Here is a 22,006-nt window from a genome sequence, read left to right as displayed (position 1 = left end):
CTCTGTGGCTTTGCTCTTCAGCAAACCCTTGCTCATTTCACTTGTTAATTATCTTAGTTTACAATGAGGTGGGTGAGGTAATAACTTTTATTGTACCAACTTCTGCTCGTGAAAGAGACAAGCTTTCGAGCTACACAGAGATAGAAGATTGAGGTGGCTGTGATTTGTGGAGTTGATATTTATGATATGTACAATATTTCCAGTGTTGCTGTTAGTGGCCCTAGGTGCTGAGAGAGGCACTTACGTGAGCATAGTCCTCTGAAGAGGATCTGAGGCGGGCAAAGTGTGCTGTAGTCCAGTGGTTCTCAACCTATTTATCATTGTGGCCCCCACAAACTCCTATGCCCAGCATCCTCTGCTCAGAGACCCCTCCACAGAGTGGGGCCAGGAGCGGAGAGCCGAGTGCAGGACCCTGACCCCGGATCCTGCAGTATGGAGCTGGTGACAGCTGGCAGCCCAGAGCCCATGGCCCTTAGCACACAGCTGAGCTGGGCCGCAGCTGTATGCTAATGTGGTCGTATGTGGCCTGCAGGCGACAGGTTGAGAACCACTGCTGTAGTCTTTCCGGCTAGGATGAGGAGTACCCAAGAAGTCCTAGTCTATATTCCATGGACTCCATGAGCCAATCTGTGACTGCTAGCAGCAAGTACATCGCTACCTCGATATAACGCCACCCGATACAACACGAATTTGGATATAACATGATAAAGCAGTGCTCCGGGGGAGCAGGGCTGCGCACTGCAGTGGATCAAAGTAAGTTCAGTATAACACAGTTTCACCTATAACGCAGTAAGATTTTTTTGGCTCCCAAGGACAGCATTATATCAAGGTAGAGGTGTATATCCAATGGCCAGTGATAGGACACTAGATGGAGAGGGCTTTGAGTTTCTACAGAGAATTCTTTCCCAGCTGTCTAGCTCCTGGATCTTGCCCACATGCTTAGGGTCTAACTGATCGCCATATCTGGGGTTGGGAAGGAATTTTCCCCCAGGTCAGATTGGCAGAGACCGCACGGTTTTTCCTCTACAGCATGAGGCACAAGTCACTTGCAGGTTTAAATTAGTGTAAATGGTGGATTCTCTGTAACTTGAAATCTTTAAATGAAGGGTGGGCAAACTTTTTGGCCCAAGGGCCACATCTGGGAATAGAAATTGTATGGCGGGCCGTGAATGCTCACAAAGTTGGGGTTGGGGTGCAGGAGGGGGTAAGTACTCTGGTTGGAGGTATGGGCTCCAGGGTGGGGACAAAAATGAGGAGATCAGAGTACGAGAGGGGGCTCTGGGCTGGGGCAGTGGGGTGCGGGGAGGTGAGAGCTCCGGCTGGGGGTGTGGATGAGGAGTTTGGGGTGCAGGAGGGTGCTCTGGGCTGGAATTGAGGGGTTTGGAGGGCGGGAGGGGGATCAGGGCTGGGGCTCAGGGGTGCAGGCTCTGGGTGGCACTCACCTCAAGCGGCTCCCGGAAGCAGCAGCCATGTCCCCCCTCTGGCTCCTACGTGGAGGCGCAGCCAGGCAGTTTTGCACACTGCCTCGTCCTGCAGGCTCTGCCCCTTCAGCTTCCATTGTCTGTGGTTCCTGGCCAATGGGAGCTGCAGGGGTGGGCCTTGGGACAGGGGCAGCATGCAGAGCCTCCTGGCTGCCCCTATGCACAGGAGCCTGAGAGGGGGCCATTCTGCTGCTTCCAGGAGCCATGTGGAGCAGCCCACGATCCTGCACCCCAGCTGGAGTGCCGGAGTGTGGCAAGCCCTGGACCCCACTCCCCAGTGGGAGCTCGAAGGCCAGCTTAAAACAACTGGCGGGACGGATCCAGGCCATGGGCTGTAGTTTGCCCACCCCTGCTTTAAACCATGATTTGAGGACATCACTAACTCAGCCAGGGGTTAGGGGTCTATTACAGGAGCGGGTGGGTGAGATTCTGTGGCCTGCAATTCACAGGAGGTAAGACTAGATGATCATGATAGTCCCTTCCCACCATTTGTCTTATGGAATAAGAGAGGCCTGAATTAGGAACCCCAGGAGGCCACCTCCTTCCCAGGCTCACTTAGGAGACTTGAGCCTCTCTACGCAATCGCAGACCCTTCAATGGGTAGATCCCTGCATGGATACACAAATTATATCCGCAGATGTGGATATCTGCACCCGCAGGTATAAATTGTGTATCTATGCAGGGCTCTACCAATGGGACAGGAAATACATCGCTCCCTCCGCTGTCCGAAGCAGGAGCCAAGACAGGCTCCAAATCCAGCCCTTTTCCTGGTGCTTGGATTTCATAGTAACTCTAAGCAACAGCACCGACACCTCTGCCCAAGCTTTGTCCCTGAAAGTGGCTGTCCCTCAGGTTTTCCTCCAGGCTCTCCTCTGGCCCAGCTTCCCCTGCCCCAAAGACACTCCCCCACCCTCTCTAGCTGGAGGCACCTCCCAGCATGACTCAGCTGGAGCCACCCCAGCCGCATGCGACCCAACAGAAAAGCACAGCGTTCCCACACAGCGCTGAGTAGCTAGGCATGCAAGGGCCAGCACTTGGGTATAAACAGGGAGAACGGACAGTGTCTTCTACCAGAGCCACGACTGAGCTCTCTTCCCAACCCCAGCACACACCCTCCCCTTCTCACAGCCCAGGCCGCGGAAAGTACCAAATTGGCACAGTTGTCGGGTGCTGGATTAAACATGAAATCAATCTCACCAGGATGGGGTCGTGTCCCCACTCCGCTCCACAGGGCTCCTCATTACTGAGGTATGCTGTCAGCGCAGGACATGAACCAGCTCAGGATGAGCCCTGCCTTGCCAACATCAGCTGATGTGACCCTGCTCAGCAAAGGCAGGAGGGCTCCCCAGCCTAGCGAGGACTGAGGCAAGCATGTGATTTTCATTTAGGTCAGAAACTTGGGATTTAATTTGTTTGATGCCTTTTATGCCTCTCCCTCAACGGCTTCGCATTAGAGCCTCAAAGGCCTGTAAAAACACAGGCATTTGCAGAGAAGAGAGTTCAAAACCTGTAGCAATTACGAGGGCACAGGAGACAGGATCCCTTCTGGCTACATCTGCCTGTAGAAAACAGGCTACCCCTTGGATATGATCACAGACACTGAGCCATCAGTAGGACTTTGCTTCTGTCCCAACCATTTCTAGATTCTTCAACACAGTCACTGATGGCAAAAGAACATAAATTATAAAAGAGAGGAATATTCACATGGTAAAGCTATTACACAGGGGCCACCTAACAGCTGTTGGGTAGGATCAGGCATGGCTGCTGTTAACCTGGGCGATCATGCATGGGGCCCCTGGAAAAATGGACCGGGGTGGGTAGGCCTTCTGTATGGAAGTGGTGGAGCACCAACAGTTTGCTGTTGGAATGGATTTACTCACATAGTCTATGGATTTACACACTGGCCAGGAAATAATTGCAGTGCACCAAACTTGCACAAAGAGTTAGGGAGGTGGGGGGGGGGGAAGAGAGAGAAGGGGGAAGTGGGGGAGGAGTGAAGCCATTCAGCTGCTGCAGTTTTCAACCCTCCCTGCCTGCCGAAGGAAGAGCTAGCTCTGGGATATTCCAGCAGTGTGTTGCTATCACAAATAACGCTTCACACTTACATTGCGTCTGCAGAACTCAGGGTACTTTACAAACAATGGGCTCTGTAAATATGATTTTCCATGCTGTGTGGATGGGGAAACTGAGGTGCAGAGCTGGGGACAGAAGTAGACCTAGTTTCCAGCCCCACACCCTGGCTGATGGCCCATGGTTCTTTGCGATCAGCTGTTGCGAATGGTCACTGTGAAGAGGTCACCCCCTTCAGGAGTACAGCGACGATCGCGTGTTCTCCTTCTGGACAGGGTTCACTCGGGCTGTTTGGCTCTGTCCCCTAGATACAGTCAGGGTGGTAAAGTCACTTTAGCCCATTCGATTCCCTTGTGTGCTCTGGCCTGTGTGAAGCAGGAAGTCAGACCAGATGGTCGGAATGGTCGCTCCTGGCCATTAGGTCTATAACCAGCCCAAACCCTTGAGAAGGAAAAACCCCCAACCAGCCCGTGTGAAAAGTCTCCTGGTGCAGCACCAGCAATGAGTGGCTAGCTCTGGGTTAGGAGCATGGAACAGGGGACATTAGCGTTAATGGGCTTCTCTCTAATCAGCCAGCAAGAATTTCATTACAACTGAAATCTAGATCCTCTTCCCGGCCCACTGCCATGCCGCTAGCAGGGGTGCACAGCCTGCCGAGATGGGCCTTTTCCAATAGGCTGAGCAATCTGTTCAACAATGCAATGAAGCAGACCCAGGAATTCCAGCTCAGAGACAATCAGAGAGAGGAAACCCAGCATCCCAGGAACATGTAAACATGCAGGGCCTGGCCGGAAGACGGGGTGTGAAATAATTAGGGTGCTTTAATGCACTCACTGAAAAGCTGCTCCGCCTTTGGCATCACACACCAGTCCTGCAGTGTGCATTGTATTCCCATTCCTCCCAGAGCTCTCCTGCTGGGGGTCTCCAGCATAGCACTGTGGTAGCCCCCTGGACTGGGGCCATGCCCTGGCAATCCCCAGCAGCTCTTTTTACCTAGCCAAAAGTAAGTATTTTGGAACGTTCATCATGTTTCTCTACATTTCCATGGGGGCAAGGAGGCTGGGAAGAAATTATGGCCAGGTATTTTTTAACTCAATGTTCTTAAACTCCATAAAAGCTCAAAGCCACCACCATGCCACACAAATTGAGCTCCTTCATATTGGGCAACCTTAGTTCACCTGCCCCATGCTGTTTTTTGGAGGCGGAACATCTGGTTTACTTTCTTGGCTGTACACCATCTCCCCTCTCGGAACGCCACCTGCTCATCAAAGGCTGGTCCATGACCAGCACTGATGTCTTTGCACATAGGACTCAAGCTGGGTGACTAATTCTCACTAGTAAGACAAGGTGGATGAGGTAATGTCTTCAGCTGAACCACATTTTGCTGGTGAAAGAGACAAGCTTCCGAGCTACACAGAGCTCTTCAGCTGTGAGACAGGTACTCAGTGTCACAGCTACAGACAAGCTCAAAGAGATAGTTTGCAATTCCCCCCCTCCCCTCTGTATTTTGTCTGGGTCTCTGCAACAATCTGCATCTTCCTTAAATCTGACGTATTGATCTCAGAGGATCTAAGAAACAATGAAGCAGACATTTAGATTCTTGAAGACATTTTCTACAAAACCCCAATTATTTTAAGAAGGGTCTATATTTTTGGGTCTAAACTACTCCTGATCAAGCAAGAAAGCCTGAAAGTGGCTGAAGTGCATGAACATCACCCACAGAGTTATTGGGCAGACTTTTCTGGAGGAGGATGACCCTGAAAGCACAAGGCAACTGAAAATCCAATCTACAGACTCCAGAGCTTTTCTCTAGCGCAATGTCACACACCACTAAATACCCTGAAGGCCAGATCCATTCCCAGACAGACAGGTATACAGGTAAGTGACTCAGGGTGGAGGAACCAGATTCCCAGGCAGGCTGAAGCCCCTTTTTCCACAGCTGAGCTGGGATCCCACAGGACTGCAATACATGGGCACCACTCCACTAGCTCTCTCGCCCAACACCTCCATCTCCCTGCATTGCTCCCACTGGGGCACAGGGCACCAAAAAGTCACTGGCATTTTAAGCATGATATAGTCAAACTCTGCTCAGAGAAGATGCCCAAAATGCCTGCAGCCATTGGAGCGCTGGGTACACTATTGCTACCATCAGTGACTCAAGACTTTTGTAAACTAGCTCTCTGAGACACAGACAAGCTGGCACTTCAGACAGAAGGAGCGTCTGAGGGACTTTGACTATGTCTACACTTAAACCGCTGCAGAGCATCAGTCTAGACACTACACTGACGGGAGGGGTTCTCCCACTGCTGTGCTTAACCCACCTCCCCGAGAGGTGGTAGCCAGGTTGACAGAAGCATTCTTCTGTAGACCTAGTGCTGTCTACACCGGGGCTTAGGTCAGCTTCACGGTTTCTCCCCGAAATGTGCATTTTTCACACACAGGAGATGCAGCTGTGCTGATGCAACTCTTCAGCAGGGACCAGCCCTAAGTCACCGAGGTGACTATTCCGTCCTATTGAGAGGGACACTTTGGTAATACCACTGGCTCAGCAGGGGTGCTCACCCTCCATCTCGTCACTGGTCCCCGTGAAGAAACAAGCTCGCACCACAGTGCCAGCTAAAGGGAAGGGGAGTGCACACTGTTCAATCACCCCATATAGGTTTCTGCTGCTGGGGATCAAAGTCCAGGTTCAATCCTCAGTAACCACCATGGTGGCGACAATGAAAGGGACTTTGCTGCTTCCATCTCCTGCTGGGAAGCAAAAGGGGGCACTAAACTTGTTTATGCTGATTCAGGCTCCCACCTTTTCAAGCTAGTGTAATCTCATTCGATCTGATTTCATCATCCCCTGGATGAACAGTAACCCAATGTCTGGCAGCTCAGGATTTTGCTATTTATTGAGAGTGATCATCCCAATAATCAGTTTTTAAAGTCACCCCAATAAAATTTGCTAAGAGGTTTTGCCAGCAGCAGCTGTGACCATATGGGCTCAGATGTGATACGCTTAGCTAAAGAAAGTGCATTACAAAGCCAGAACCCTGCTGGCGGGCTGAAGTCCCTGGGTGAAACAACAAAATATAAACACACTCCATCTTTAACAGCCATGGTCTGACTACAGCTGCAGCCCAGGAGTGAGGGGGAGGGAACGGGGACTAGGACCTGTGCCAAAGGGACGGACCAGTTGATTTTATTTCTCTTTCCATTCTCTAATTTCTATGGTCACAGACAGGAAGAATGGCCCAGTGGTTAGGGCACCTCCCTGGGACACCAGAGTCTTGGGTTCCATCTCCTGCTCTGCCACAGACTGCCTGGGTGACCTTGGGCAAGTCATTTGGACTCTCTCTACCTCAGTGTAACCAGGGGTGGCACTTCCCCATCCAACAGGTGTCTCAGGAGGAGAAACACTTTACAGAGCGTGAGGCATTCAGATACTATGGTGAGGGGAACTATAAGCCCCAGCTAGATACCAAATGGCAGGCCTAGTCTGAGCGTGATGTGAACGAAGAGGGTGCATGATCCTTTCCAGCTATGTTCACGTGATGAACTACGGTAGTCCCAGACAAAGGTGGCTTCCCTGAGTGCATTGTGCTGTCAGGCTGAGCGTGCCCAGATGGCAGCGAGCTGGTTCTGTAGCAGCACGGTCCAGGAGTACATAGGCATCAGCTGGAAACTTGCTAGGCTCAGCACCCAGTAGGTCTGATGTATCACATTCTTAGTGCCAACATGTGCATTCAGCATGTTCTCTTCCCACTCCATGTGCAGTACTATTTGGGGGCTGGCATTTGGAAAGCACAATTTTATCGTGCACAGGGAGTGGGAGGCTGGGCTGCAGCCTGGCGAGATCACAGGGACAGGGCAGCCTCTGAAGCAACGGATCCATCTCCGGAGCTTCTTGACTGATTACAGAGTTTTATTCCAGTGGCAAATTTAGTTTTCCTGCATGTTTTAGAGACCTGTGAGTGCCTCTGTGGTGTGCTGAAGTAAAGCTGGGCCACTTCAAACAACAGGAGTCAGGGCATTGCCATCTGGCCCCCAAAACTTCCAGTCTCGTTGCAGTACTAGTGAAGAGCTAAGGTAACCACCCTCAGCCCTGCTGTCATGCTGGCAGCTGCATCCCTCCCTCCCAGTTAATGCTCACATAGCACTAGGGGGATTAGCTGCACTGCAGCCTCTTGGAATGGGAAGAAATTTGGCTAGGGGAGCTACAAATTTAAAAGCTGAATGATACAGTATCAACAGGTGGGAAGCCAATGCTTATTTCTACCTGTATCCTGTGGGTCAGTCTGGTGCTTGTGAAAGTAAAGAGAGTAAGTGCACTGTATAAACACGCTCCCCCACTCCTGCCCGCAGCTCTCACACCCCTTTGCCAATGCCCTGCTCCGCCAAAGCTCCCCACTCCTGACCTGCAGCCCCCGGCTATTCCAGCTCTGAAAAGATTCTCCAATGTGTGGCCTAGGCTGAGACCAAACAGATTTCCACTCATTTGCCCGCGAGACACCACGTGCCAGGGTACAGCACGCTCATTCTCCGTTAGAGCAAACGGAGACAGACATTTAGGAGGGCAGAATAGTTCAGTGCGTTTCCACTATGCTAATTCTTCTCCTACATGCCAGTGACACTAACACACGGCTAGCTACACTGTCCTTCTCTAGCACCGTTAATCAGAGGATCTCAAAGTACTCTAAAGAGGGAATTAAATCTTGACCCTGCCCACCAGGTATTATTCTCAATTTACACATGGGGAAATTGAGGCACGGAGGGGTGAAGTGACCTGCCAAGGTCACCTAGTAGGCTAGTGGCAAAGCCCAGGATAGAAGCCAGGTACCAGCTGCAGCCCAGGCCCAGCTCTGATGAGGTCAGTGGAGTGTAGCTGTTTATTCCAAGAATTAGTGTGGCCGGGGGTCACCTGAGCCACATCCCCATGCTGAGCCTGGCCTCCCCCACACCAGCACAGCAGGAGCATTGATTAGCTAATCCAACAGGTGCCCAGGTTACACGGCAGGAGCTGGAGATGGGGACAGGGCTTGGTTATGATCTTAACTGCACTACTGTGGCTATGGCAACATTACAAGCTCCCTCCCTGGGAGAGTCATCAACGCGTCTCCTCACTTTCCAACCTGGCTGCCAGCTGCAGCGGGACATGAATGGAGGGGACGTCCTCACAGGCCAGCTGAACTCAGTGAGAGTCAGTGTTGCTGAGTTGAGCCTAGCTCCTAGCAGGAAGGATGTTAGGCTGGACAAAGATTCAGCTTCAGACACGTTTAGACAGAGCGGTCCAAACTGTTGGCGCCTATGGTGTGTCTACAACAGCACACTAAGCCTGGGTTTGAGGGACCCGGGCTTTTGCACTCAGTGTTTCCAAGCCCGTGCTCGAGTGTCCACACTGCATTGTGCTAACGCATCCACGCTGCACTACGTGGCCCTTCTGCCTCAGGGCTGCGGCTTGCGCCATGTCCACACTGCAAAATGACGGGACTCAGGCTCTGATCCACCTCCTAGCAGGGTCAGACCTGAGACTGATTTGTGTGTGCCTGGAAGGGGAGCTTGGACTCAAACCCAAGTCGGAGCCCGGGCTTAGTGTGCAGTGTAGACGTATCCTTGCAGACAGCCTGCCCCTACCTTTGGCAGGAAGCTAATTAAAGCTGTACTCCATCTCAGGCCTGACCCCTGTAAGGACTGCAGGTCCCAGCATGCAACAGCCCACATTGGCCCAAGTCCACAAGGATCAAGATAGGGCGCCGCATGCTCAGACCTGGAGGTTGCATCTCCTTCTTAAAAACCAAGGCATTTGCAGGTGCATCATGCTGAGAATTGCTTTGCTGGCAGGACAGGTTCCCATCTCCCTAGGGAAAGCTAAGGCTGAACGGGATGAGCCCAAGTGACACCAGGAAAGGTGAAACGAAGGGGCCGGCATGTCTTGAAGCTCCCACTTACTTGAAATGCAGGTCCTTAAACGTGAAGTGAGTCTCTACAATGCCCGTGGTCTTCACCCTGGTCCTCAGCACATCCTGCTGGGTTGGAATGTAATCCCCTCTGGCTATCCTCTCCAGGTCATTCAGGTAGCTGCAGAGAGAACACAAAGGAAGCTGCGTCAGCAAGGCAAGCCAAGGGACATGGCTTGGTGCAGTCTCAGGGCTCTGCCCTCCTGGCTACTACACAGACCAGGTGCTTTGGGGGAAAACAGGAAAGTGGGCCACACCGCAGTGTTGGTTCCAGAGGGACTCAGACCCTCTGGCATGGCAGGACAATGGGAGTAAAGCTGCCCAGGGAACATTTCCATGTTTGTTAAATAAAGTCCCCTTCACACCTATCTCCTGGCCAGTGAGTAGGGGAAAGAGGTCAGCAGAGATTCCAGCAAGCTAGAGCCATTCCCTAGTGTGAGCATGGAGCCCCAGCCCAAACAGAAACACACTGCAGGTGGGGAATCATGTGAGAAAGGGACCCCAGCTGCACTTCACCCTCCATATGGAGCCATGGCCCATGGAAACTACACAGAATCATAGATGATATGGGTTGGAAGAGACCTCAGGAGGTCATCTGTCCAACTCCCTGCTCAAAGCAGGACCAACACCAACTAAATCATCCTAGCCAGGGCTTTGTCAAGCCTGGCCTTAAAAACCTCTAATGATGGAGATTCCACCATCTCCCTAGGTAACCCATTCCAGTGCTTCACCTCCCTCCTAGTGAAATAGTGTTTCCTAATATCCAACCTAGACCTTCACCACTCCAACTTGAGACCATTGCTCCTTGTTCTGTCATCTGCACCACTGAACAGCCTAGCTCCATCCTCTTTGGAACCCCCCTTCAGGTAGTTGAAAGCAGCTATCAAATCCCCCCTCACTTTTCTCTTCTGCAGACTAAACAAGCCCAGTTCCCTCAGCCTCTACTCATAAGTCATGTGCCCCAGCCCCCTCATCATTTTCGTTGCCCTCCGCTGGACTCTCGCCAATTTGTCCACATCCTTTCTATAGGGAGTGGCCCAAAACTGGACACAATATTCCAGATGTGGCCTCACCAGTGCCAAATAGAGGAGAAAAGACGGTTACTCACCGTTGTAACTGTTGTTCTTCGAGATGTGTTGCTCCTATCCATTCCAGTTAGGTGTGCGCGCCGCGCGTGCACGGCTCTCCGGAACATTTTTACCCTAGCAACTCCGGCGGGCCGGCTGGGCGCCCCCTGGAGTGGCGCCGCTATGGCGCCGAATATATACCCCAGCCGGCCCGTCCGCTCCTCAGTTCCTTCTTGCCGGCTACTCTGACAGTGGGGAAGGAGGGCGGCTCTGGAATGGATAGGAGCAACACATCTCGAAGAACAACAGTTACTACGGTGAGTAACCGTCTTTTCTTCTTCGAGTGATTGCTCCTACGCATTCCAATTAGGTGATTCCCAAGCCTTACCTAGGCGGTGGGGTCGGAGTGAGACGTGGCAGAGTGTAAGACTGCTGAGCCGAAGGCTGCATCGTCTCTGGATTGCTGCACCAACGCGTAGTGGGAGGCGAAGGTGTGGACAGAAGACCAGGTGGCCGCTCTACAGATGTCCTGGATGGGGACATGGGCCAGGAAGGCGGCCGACGAGACGTGCGCTCTCGTCGAGTGAGCAGTGAGGCGGCATGGTGGCACGCGAGCAAGCTCGTAGCATGTCCGGTCTCCTCCCAGGAGGAAATCCGCTGGGAGGAGACCGGCTCGCCCTTCATGCGGTTGGCGACTGCTACAAACAGCTGGGTCGAACGCCGGAAGGGTTTCGTCCGCTAGATGTAAAAGGCGAGGGCCCTGCGGACGTCGAGGGTATGAAGCTGTTGCTCCCGAGGGGAGGCGTGCGGTTTCGGGAAGAAGACCGGGAGGAAGATCTCCTGGTTGAGGTGGAACGCCGACACCACCTTAGGGAGGAAGGCCGGGTGTGGTCGAAGCTGCACCTTGTCTCCGTGGAAGACGGTGTATGGTGGACCAACCGTTAGAGCACGGAGCTCAGAGACTCGTCTTGCTGATGTAATTGCGACGAGGAAGGCTGTCTTCCAGGAGAGGTAGAGCAGAGAGCACGTGGCCAGAGGCTCGAAGGGCGGTCCCATAAGCTTGGCCAGAACGAGGTTCAAATCCCAGGTCGGGGCAGGACGCCACACCGGCGGGTACAAGTGGTCCAGGCCTTTAAGGAAGCGGGAAACCATCTGGTTGGAGAAGATGGACCGACCTCCCATAGATGGACGAAAGGCGGACACTGCTGCCAGGTGTACCCTCAAGGAGGAGACCGCAAGACCTTGCTCCTTAAGGTACCAGAGGTAGTCCAGGATGGTAGGGACAGGGACTACGAAGGGATTGAGTCCTCGTTGATCACACCAGAGCGTGAACCTCTTCCATTTCGCAAGGTAGGTGGAGCGAGTGGAAGGCTTTCTGCTCTCTAGCAGGACTTGCTGTACTGCCGCCGAACAGTCCCTCTCTGCGTGGGTCAACCACGCAGGTACCAAGCTGTAAGATGGAGGGACTGCAGGTTCGGATGGCGGAGTCTGCCAAAGTCCTGTGTGATGAGGTCCGGCCATAACGGAAGGGGGATGGGATCCCGAACGGAGAGCTCGAACAGCAGGGTGTACCAGTGCTGCCTCGGCCAGGCCGGAGCTACGAGTATGACGTGGGCTCTGTCCCTCCGAATCTTCAGTAGCACTCGGTGCACGAGCGGGAATGGAGGGAAGGCGTAGAGGAGGTGACCCGTCCAGGAGTAAAGGAATGCGTCCGACAGGGAGCCTGGCGAGCGACCCTGGTACGAGCAAAACAGGTGGCACTTCCTGTTCTCCTTGGAGGCGAATAGGTCTATCCGGGGAAACCCCCACCTCCGGAAGATTGTGTGCACGACATCTGGGCGGAGGGACCACTCGTGGGAGAGGAACGACCTGCTGAGATGGTCGGCCAGCGTGTTCTGCACTCCCGGAAGAAAGGACGCTTCCAGGTGAATTGAGTGGGTCACGCAGAAGTCCCACAGGAGCATCGCTTCCTTGCAGAGCGGGGAGGAGTGGGCTCTGCCCTGCTTGTTCACATAGAACATCGCCGTCGTGTTGTCCGTGAACACCGCTACGCATTGGCCTTGCAGACGGGCGTGGAAGGCGTGGCACGCCAAGCGAATTGCCCGCAGCTCCCGGACGTTGATGTGGAGGGAGAGCTCCTGGGGCGACCAGAGGCCCTGGGTGTGAAGGTCGCCCAGATGGGCCCCCCATCCCAGCGCCGAGGCATCCGTTGTCAGTGTCACGGACGGACGAGGAGGGCGGAACGGGACTCCTGCACACACGACCTCTGGGTCCAGCCACCAGCTGGGCGAAGCGAGGGTAGGCTTCGTGACCGTGACTACCCTGTCTATGGAGTCGCGGTGCGGGCGGTACACCGACACCAGCCAGGATTGAAATGGGCGAAGGCGCAGCCTCGCGTAGGCGGTGACAAACGTGCACGATGCTATGTGGCCCAGGAGGCGTAGGCAAGACCGAACTGTCGTAGTGGGAAAAGCGTGCAGGTCTCGGATGATGGAGACCATCGTCTGGTGCCGAGTTCGAGGGAGGCAGGCCCTGGCCACCGTGGAGTCGAGGACCGCTCCGATAAATTCCACTCTCTGCGATGGAGTCAGTGAGGACTTCTCGGCATTGACGAGAAGGCCCAGTACCCGAAACAGGGATAGTATCTCGGAAATTTGGTCTGTTACCAATTGTTGAGATGGCCCGCGAACCAGCCAGTCGTCGAGATAAGGGTAGACGTGAACTCGACGACGGCGGAGGTCTGCAGCAACTACCGCCATGCACTTGGTGAAGACCCTCGGCGCGGTGGATAGGCCGAAGGGTAGTACCGCAAACTGGTAGTGCGCACTGTTGACCATGAAACGTAGATAGCGTCGATGGGGAGGGTAGATCGCGATATGGAAGTACGCGTCCTTCATATCGAGGGCGGCAAACCAGTCTCCCGGATCCAGGGAGGGAATGATGGTCCCCAAGGTTACCATGCGAAATTTGAGCTTGACCATGTACTTGTTGAGCTCCCGGAGGTCCAGTATGGGTCTGAGGCCTCCTTTCGCCTTGGGGATGAGGAAATAACGGGAATAGAATCCCCTGCCCCGCCTGTCTTGCGGCACCTCCTCTATGGCACCCAAACTCAACAGCGTCTCGACCTCTTGTAAGAGGCATTGCTCGTGAGAGGGGTCCCTGAAGAGGGACGGGGAAGGTGGGCGGGTAGGAGGGGGCGAAATAAACTGAAGGCAGTAACCATACTGGATAATACAGAGTATCCAGCTGTCCGATGTTATTTGGGACCACGCCGGGAGGAAGCGGGAAAGGTGGTTGCAAAACAAAGGGGTTGGATCCTGGGAAGAGACTGATGCGCTGTCCTCGGGCGTCCCATCAAAACTGTTGCTTGGGCCCTTGCGGGGCCTTGGACGACGCCTGGGCCTGGTTGCGCCTGCTGCCGGAAGGTCTACGGCGGTTTAGACCGTTGCGCCGACTATTATAGGGCCTTGACCTGGCCTGGGTAAAAGGCCGGTAGGGTTCTTGCTGCCGGAAAGAGCGCCTCTGGGTAGCTGGTGTGTGCATACACAGAGTGCGGATAGCTATACGACCGTCCTTCAGGGTCTGTATCCTGGAGTCCGTTTTCTCTGAGAACAGACCGTGAGTCTCAAAGGGCAGGTCTTGCAGGGTATACTGCACTTCCGGCGGCAAGGTGGAGGACTGCAGCCAGGAGATGCGCTGCATAGTCACTCCAGAGGCCAAAGTTCTGGCCCCTGAGTCCGCCGAATCCAAAGCAGCCTGGATGGAGGACCGGGAGGCTTTTCTGCCCTCTTCGACCAGAGCCGAGAACTCTTGCCGGGAAGCCGTCGGGATCAGCTCTGAAAATTTAGTGAGAGACACGAAAATGTCAAAGGTGTACCGCGCTAGGAGGGCCAGCTGGTTTGCAATCCGCAGCTGGAGACCCCCTGCCGAATACACCTTCCGGCCCAACAAGTCCATGCGCCTGGCGTCCTTCGACTTCGGCGCCGGGGCTGGCTGTCCGTGCCTCTCACGGTCGTTAACAGACTGCACGACGAGTGAGTCTGGGGCGGGGTGGGTGTACAGATACTCGTATCCCGTGGGGGGGACCGAGTATTTACGTTCAACGCCCCTTGCAGTAGGAGGGACGGACGCCGGCGACTGCCAGATGGTAGTGGCATTTTTCTGTATTGTCTTAATAAACGGGAGGGCCACCCGCATCGGGGCCTCCGCGCCGATGACGTTGGTCACCGGGTCTTCGTCTTCCGGGACCTCTGCCACCGGGAGGTCAATAGCTTTTGCCACCCTGCGAAGTAGGTCCTGGTGGGCCCGCAGGTCAATCGGGGGAGGGTCCGACGTAGCGGCACCCGCCACCACCTCATCCGGTGAGGAAGACGAAGACAGAGTCTGTACCACCACCTCTGCCGGTGGTTGCTCCGGGGCTTGGGAAGCTGAATCGTGCCCTGGATGCAATGTGGGACCTGACGGCGACAGGGTCTCCCCCGGTGGTGTTGGGGGAGGCCTGCTCACCGTGGCCTCTGGCACCCTGCATTCAGCACCTGCTGGGCCCTGGGGAAAGGGGAGCCCTTGGGGCTCATGGTAGGCCCAGGGGACCCAAAAACCCCATTGCTGAGGTCCAAGGTCCTGGCTCTGGGTGGCAGCCCGGAGATCTGTCCCGCTGCCCGCCTGGGAGGCGACGGATGGCTGACGCGAAGGCCACGGGGGGGCAGAGGCGCTGATGGAGTGTGCCGTGGAAGGAGGCATCTTGTCCCCGGACGGTGCCGAGGATCGGTGCCGGCCGTCACGGTGCCAGGATGGAGATAAGACGGTTACTCACCTGTAGTAACTGTTGTTCTTCGAGATGTGTTGCTCCTATCCATTCCAGTTAGGTGTGCGCGCCGCGCGTGCACGGCATCTCGGAACTTTTTACCCTAGCAACCCCGGCGGGCCGGCTGGCGCCCCCTGGAGTGGCGCCGCTATGGCGCCCATTATATACCTCAGCCGGCCCGTCCGCTCCTCAGTTCCTTCTTGCCGGCTACTCCGACAGTGGGGAAGGAGGGCGGGTCTGGAATGGATAGGAGCAACACATCTCGAAGAACAACAGTTACTACAGGTGAGTAACCGTCTTTTCTTCTTCGAGTGATTGCTCCTATGCATTCCAGTTAGGTGATTCCCAAGCCTTACCTAGGCGGTGGGGTCGGAGTGAGACGTGGCGGAGTGTAATACCGCGGAGCCGAAGGCTGCGTCGTCTCGAGACTGTTGCACCAACGCGTAGTGGGAGGCGAAGGTGTGGACCGAAGACCAGGTGGCCGCTCGACAGATGTCCTGGAGTGGAACATTGGCCAGGAAGGCGGCCGACGAGGCGTGCGCCCTTGTCGAGTGAGCGGTGAGTCGGCATGGCGGCACGCGAGCAAGCTCGTAGCAGGTCCGAATACAGGCAGTGACCCAGGAGGAAATCCTCTGGGAGGAGACCGGCTCACCCTTCATGCGGTCGGCGACGGCCACAAACAGCTGGGTCGAACGCCGGAAAGGCTTCGTCCGCTCGATGTAAAAGGCAAGCGCCCTGCGGACGTCCAGGGTGTGAAGCTGCTGTTCCCGAGGCGAGGTATGCGGCTTCGGGAAGAAGACCGAGAGGAAGATCTCCTGGTTGAGGTGGAAGGCCGATACCACCTTGGGGAGGAAGGCCGGATGCGGCCGAAGCTGTACCTTGTCAGCATGGAAGACGGTGTAAGGTGGACCCACCGTTAGTGCGCGAAGCTCAGAGACTCGTCTCGCGGATGTAATGGCGACGAGGAAAGCTGTCTTCCAGGAAAGGTAGAGCAGGGAGCACGTGGCCAAGGGCTCGAAGGGGGGACCCATCAGCTTGGCCAGGACGAGGTTCAAATCCCAGGTCGGGGCAGGACGCCGCACCGGCGGATACAAGCGGTCCAGGCCTTTAAGGAAGCGGGAAACCATCTGGTTGGAGAAGATGGACCGACCCTCTAGTGATGGACGAAAGGCGGACACTGCTGCCAGGTGAACCCTCAATGAGGAGACTGCAAGACCTTGCTCCTTAAGGTACCAAAGGTATTCGAGGATGGTAGGTACCGGAACCACGAATGGATTCAGGCGTCGCTGATCGCACCAAAGCGCGAATCTCTTCCATTTCGCGAGGTAAGTGGAGCGAGTGGAAGGCTTTCGACTCTCCAGCAGGACTTGCTGAACTGCCACGGAACAGTCCCTCTCCGCGTGGGTCAACCACTCAGGTACCAAGCTGTAAGATGGAGGGACTGCAGGTTCGGATGGAGGAGTCTGCCGAAGTCCTGGGTGATGAGGTCCGGCCACGACGGGAGGGGGATGGGATCCCGAACGGAGAGCTCGAGCAGCAGGGTGTACCAGTGCTGCCTCGGCCAGGCCGGCGCTATGAATATGACGGTGGCTCTGTCCCTCCGAAGCTTCAGGAGCACTCGGTGCACGAGTGGGAACGGAGGGAAGGCATAGAGGAGGCGATCCGTCCAGGGGTAGAGGAAGGCGTCGGACAGGGAGCCTGGCGAGCGACCTTGGAATGAACAAAACAGGTGGCACTTCCTGTTCTCCCTGGAGGCGAATAGGTCTATCTGGGGAAACCCCCACCTCCGGAAGATTGTGTGGACGACATCTGGACGGAGGGACCACTCGTGGGAGAGGAACGACCTGCTGAGACGGTCGGCCAGCGTGTTCTGCACTCCCGGAAGAAAAAACGCTTGCAGGTGAATGGAGTGGGTCACGCAGAAGTCCCACAGGAGCATCGCCTCCCTGCAGAGGGGGGAGGAGCGTGCTCCGCCCTGCTTGTTCACGTAGAACATTGCTGTTGTATTGTCCGTGAACACTGTCACACATCGGCCTTGCAGGTGGGGGCAGAAAGTTTGGCAGGCTAGACGGATAGCTCGCAGCTCGCGGACATTGATATGCAGGGCGAGCTCCTGGGTCGACCAGAGGCCTTGGGTGTGGAGATCACCCAGGTGAGCCCCCCAACCGAGCGCCGAGGCGTCCGTGGTGAGCGTGGCGGACGGGCGCGGAGGGTGGAACGGGACCCCGGCACACACGATCTCTGGGTCGAGCCACCATCGGAGGGACTCGAGGGTCGCGCTGGAGACCGTCACCACCATGTCGATGGGGTCTCGATGAGGCCGGTACACCGACGCGAGCCAGGACTGGAACGGGCGGAGGTGGAGCCGCGCGTACGCGGTCACGTATGTGCATGCCGCCATGTGGCCCAGGAGGCGGAGGCAGGAGCGCACCGTCGTGGTCGGGAAGGCGACTAGGTCCATGATGAAGGCGACCATCGTCTGGTGGCGGGCGCGAGGGAGACAGGCCCTGGCTATGGTGAAGTCGAGGACCGCTCCGATGAACTCCACTCGCTGAGAAGGAATCAAAGTGGACTTCTCGGCGTTGATGAGGAGGCCGAGCCGCCGGAAGAGCGACCGGATCTCCGCCATCTGGCCCATCACGAGTTGTCGAGACTGTCCGCGAACCAGCCAGTCGTCTAGATACGGGTATACGTGGATCTGGCGATGGCGGAGGGCTGCGGCGACCACCGCCATGCATTTGGTAAAGACCCTCGGTGCGGTGGAGAGACCGAATGGCAACACAGCAAACTGGTAGTGGGTGTTGCCGACCACAAATCGGAGGTAACATCGATGAGGGGGATAGATGGCGACATGGAAGTAAGCGTCCTTCATGTCGAGGGCGGCAAACCAATCTCCCGGATCCAGAGAGGGAATGATGGTCCCCAAGGTGACCATGCGAAACGTGGGCTTGAGCAGGTACTTGTTCAGCTCGCGAAGGTCCAGGATAGGACGTAGCCCGCCTTTCGCTTTGGGGATAAGGAAATAACGGGAGTAGAATCCCCAGCCCCGCCTGTCTTGAGGCACTGCTTCTATGGCACCCATGCTCAACAGAGTCTGGACCTCTTGTAAGAGGACTTGCTCGTGAGAGGGGTCCCTGAAGAGGGACAGGGAGGGTGGGTGGGAAGGCGGGGGCGAAACAAATTGAAGGCGGTATCCCGACTGGACTGTTTGCAGCACCCAGTTGTCCGTTGTTAATTGGGACCACGCCGAAAAGAAATGGGAAAGGCGGTTGTAAAATAAGGGGGTAGGATCCGGTAGGGAGAGAGATGGGCCGTCCTCGAGCGTCCCATCAAAAAGCAGGCTTGGCCCCCTGGGGGGCCTTGGACGAGGCCTGCCCCTGGTTCCGCCGATTGCCTGACGGATGACGGCGGTTCTGGGCCGGTCGCCGGTTAACATATGGCCGATAGCGCTGTTGGTAGCGGGAGGGTTGCGGCCGGAAGGGCCTGCGCTGCGTCGCCGGCGTGTGCATCCCGAGCGTACGGATGGCGATGCGACCGTCCTTCATGGTCTGGATCCGAGAATCTGTCTTTTCGGAAAACAGACCCTGGGTGTCGAAGGGGAGGTCCTGGAGGGTATACTGCACCTCCGGCGGCAGGGTGGAGGACTGCAGCCAGGAGATGCGCCTCATCGTCACGCCGGAAGCCAAGGTCCGAGCCCCGGAGTCCGCGGCGTCGAGGGCGGCCGTGATAGAGGACCTGGAGGACTTCTTTCCCTCGTCCAGCAAGGCCAAGAACTCCTGGCGGGATGTTGATGGCAGGAGCTCCGTGAACTTCGCCAGGGACGTCAGAATATCAAAGACGTACCTGGCGAGAAGGACCATGATGTTTGCAATCCGCATTTGTAAGCCCCCTGCGGAGTAGACCTTACGGCCGAGCAGGTCCATGCGTCGGGCGTCCTTGGACTTGGGTGCAGGGGCAGGTTGGCCGTGCCTCTCGCGGTCGTTGACGGATTGAACGACCAGGGAGTCCGGGGTTGCGTGGGAGTAGAGGTACTCATAGCCCGTTGGGGGGGCTGAGTACTTACGCTCGACCCCGCGTGCTGTGGGTTGAATGGAAGCGGGGGTCTGCCAGAGCGTAGTGGCGTTCTTTTGAATTGTCCGCACAAAGGGCAACGCCACTCGGACAGGAGCGTCCGCGCCCACCACGTTGGTGATCGGGTCCTCGTCCTCTTGGACCTCTGCGACGGGGAGACCCATGGCCGTCGCCACTCGGCGAAGCAGGTCCTGGAAGGCCCGAAGGTCAATGGGCGGGGGTTTGCTGGCCGCAGCACCTGCCACCGCCTCGTCCGGCGAGGACGATGAAGATATGCCCTGCACAATTGGCTCAGGCGGCGGGGCTGTTGGTTGAGCCTCCGCTGAGTCGTGCGGTGTGGCTGATTGGCGGTCCGTAGGAGCGGAGGGCTCGTGCGGAGGAGAGGGAGGCGGGCGGCTAACTGTCGCCTCGGGGACCCTGGTCCCGGTGGTCACATCCCGCAGAGGAAATGGGATGCCCTGCGCCTCGTGATGCGCCCAGGGGACCCAGTAGCCCCACTGTTCATGATGGAGTCCTTGCGGGGTTGGCAAACGGTGGGTGGTATCATCCGCACCGGAGGCCACCGATGCTGGGCGGGATGGCCAAGGCGGTGCCGAGGCGCCGAGGGATTGAGCCGCTGAAGACGGGAGTCCCTCCGCCGACGCCGCCGAGGGACGATAAGTGTATCGCCGGCGGGACGGCGATCGTGACCGTCGGCTACCGCGGTGCCGGGAGCTCGACTGGTGCCGGGAGCTCGACCGGGACCAGGATCTGCGGTGCCGGGAATGACTCCGAGAGTCGCGGTGCCGTGAACGGTGCCGGGATGGAGACCTCCGGCGGTACCGACGGTACGGTGACCGGGACCTGGATCGGTGCCGGGAGTGCGACCGGTACCGAGATTGGGAGCGGTACCGGGACTCGGACCGGCGTCGGGATGGTGCTCGGTGCCGTGATGAGGAGCGGCGTCGAGATCCCGAACGACGGGACGGCGACCTGCGTCGGGACCGGGAGCGTGTTCCGTGTCGTTCGCCCAGAGAGGGGGGCCGTGTCATTCTGGCTGGCTTCCCCGCTGAGACGACAGCCCGCACCGGCGGTGCCGGGGGCCGGAGGCTCGGTGCCTCTATGAGCCGGATCAGCTCACGCGCGGAGGATAATGTCTCCGGCGTCGATGGCAGCCTTGGCTCAACCACAGTCAGTGCCGGGGAGCGTGGCGGTGCCGGACTCGACGGCGCTTGCGGTGCCGGAGTCGAGGGCCCAGGGCACGTTTTTCGCGCGGCGTCCTCCGTGCGGGCCTTTGCCACTGCCTTCGCCAGCTGTTGTTTGGCGGAAGGCGAAAGCGAGCGGTGCCGGGTCTTCTTAGCCGCCGGCTTAGGTACCGGGGCCGAGGTGCCGGAACGGCTCGGTGCCGCAGGTGCACTCTGCACCGATGAAGCCTTCGGTGCCGGCGCGGACGGTGCCGGGGGTTGGAGGGACGCCTCCATAAGGAGCTGTTTTAAGCGAATGTCTCGCTCCTTACGGGTCCGCGGCTTGAATGCTGAGCAAATCGCACACTTGTCCGTGCGGTGTCCTTCGCCCAGGCAACGGAGGCAGGAGCCGTGAGGGTCACCAACCGGCATAGGCCTCTGGCACGCTGCGCAGGGCTTAAAGCCCGGTGCCTTGGGCATGAGCCCGCACCGGGGAAGGGAAGGGAGGAAATACCCCCCTTATCCTTACCTAAAATACTAACTAACTAACTACAGAACTAACTATACTAACACTAAACAAACTATGTACAACAAAAAGTAGCGAGAGCTAGGGTTGTGGAGTACAGAGAGCACTCCACCGTTCCAACTGGCCGTCACGGGCGGTAAGAAGGAACTGAGGAGCGGACGGGCCGGCTGAGGTATATAATGGGCGCCATAGCGGCGCCACTCCAGGGGGCGCCAGCCGGCCCGCCGGGGTTGCTAGGTTAAAAAGTTCCGAGATGCCGTGCACGCGCAGCGCGCACACCTAACTGGAATGCATAGGAGCAATCACTCGAAGAAGAACTGGACCGTCGACCACTTCGGTACCGGGATCCTGAGCGCGACCTCGATCGTCGGTGACGGGAGCGGCTTCGGGAGATCAGTACCGGGAGCCGGACCTCCGACGGTACCGTCGGTCCGGTGACCGGGACCGTTGCCGGGAGTGCGACCGGTACCGCGATACTGAGCGGTACCGGGACTGCGACCGGTGCCGGGACGGGGAGCGGTACCGAGACGGAGATCGGTGCCGGGATCGGGATCGACGAGACGGCGACCGTTGCCTGGATCAGGACCGGGTCCGAGGCTTGGAGCGCCGTCCATCCCGTCTGTCGGGGGTCGCAACATTTCCGGCTTGCCCACCGACTGAACAGCCCGCACCGGCGGTGCCGGGGGCCGGAGGCTCGGTGCCTCTGCGAGCTCAATAAGCTCTCTCGCCGTCGCGAATGTCTTAGGCGTGGACGGGAGATGCAGCTCGACCGCGGTCGGCACCGGGGAGCAGGGAGGTACCGGACTCGACGGCTCTTGAGGTGCCGGAGTCAGCGGAACCGTGCACGGCTTGTGCACTACCACAGCCGGTGCCGGAGGTGCC

General features: G+C 57.0%; 1 protein-coding gene across 1 annotated transcript in view; it reads right to left on the bottom strand.

Annotated features, from left to right (window-relative positions):
• Window positions 1-22,006, bottom strand: part of GNAI2 (G protein subunit alpha i2) — a 231,268-nt gene that overhangs the window by 31,771 nt on the left and 177,491 nt on the right. Inside the window, exon 5 of the mRNA XM_045023380.1 lies at window positions 9,486-9,614. Within this exon, the coding sequence (XP_044879315.1) occupies window positions 9,486-9,614 (129 nt within the window). The remainder of the gene's footprint in view (window positions 1-9,485; window positions 9,615-22,006) is intronic.

Source organism: Mauremys mutica, chromosome 7 (assembly GCF_020497125.1).
Source record: "Mauremys mutica isolate MM-2020 ecotype Southern chromosome 7, ASM2049712v1, whole genome shotgun sequence".
NCBI lineage: Eukaryota > Metazoa > Chordata > Testudines > Geoemydidae > Mauremys > Mauremys mutica.
This window is presented reverse-complemented; position numbering and strand designations above follow the sequence as displayed.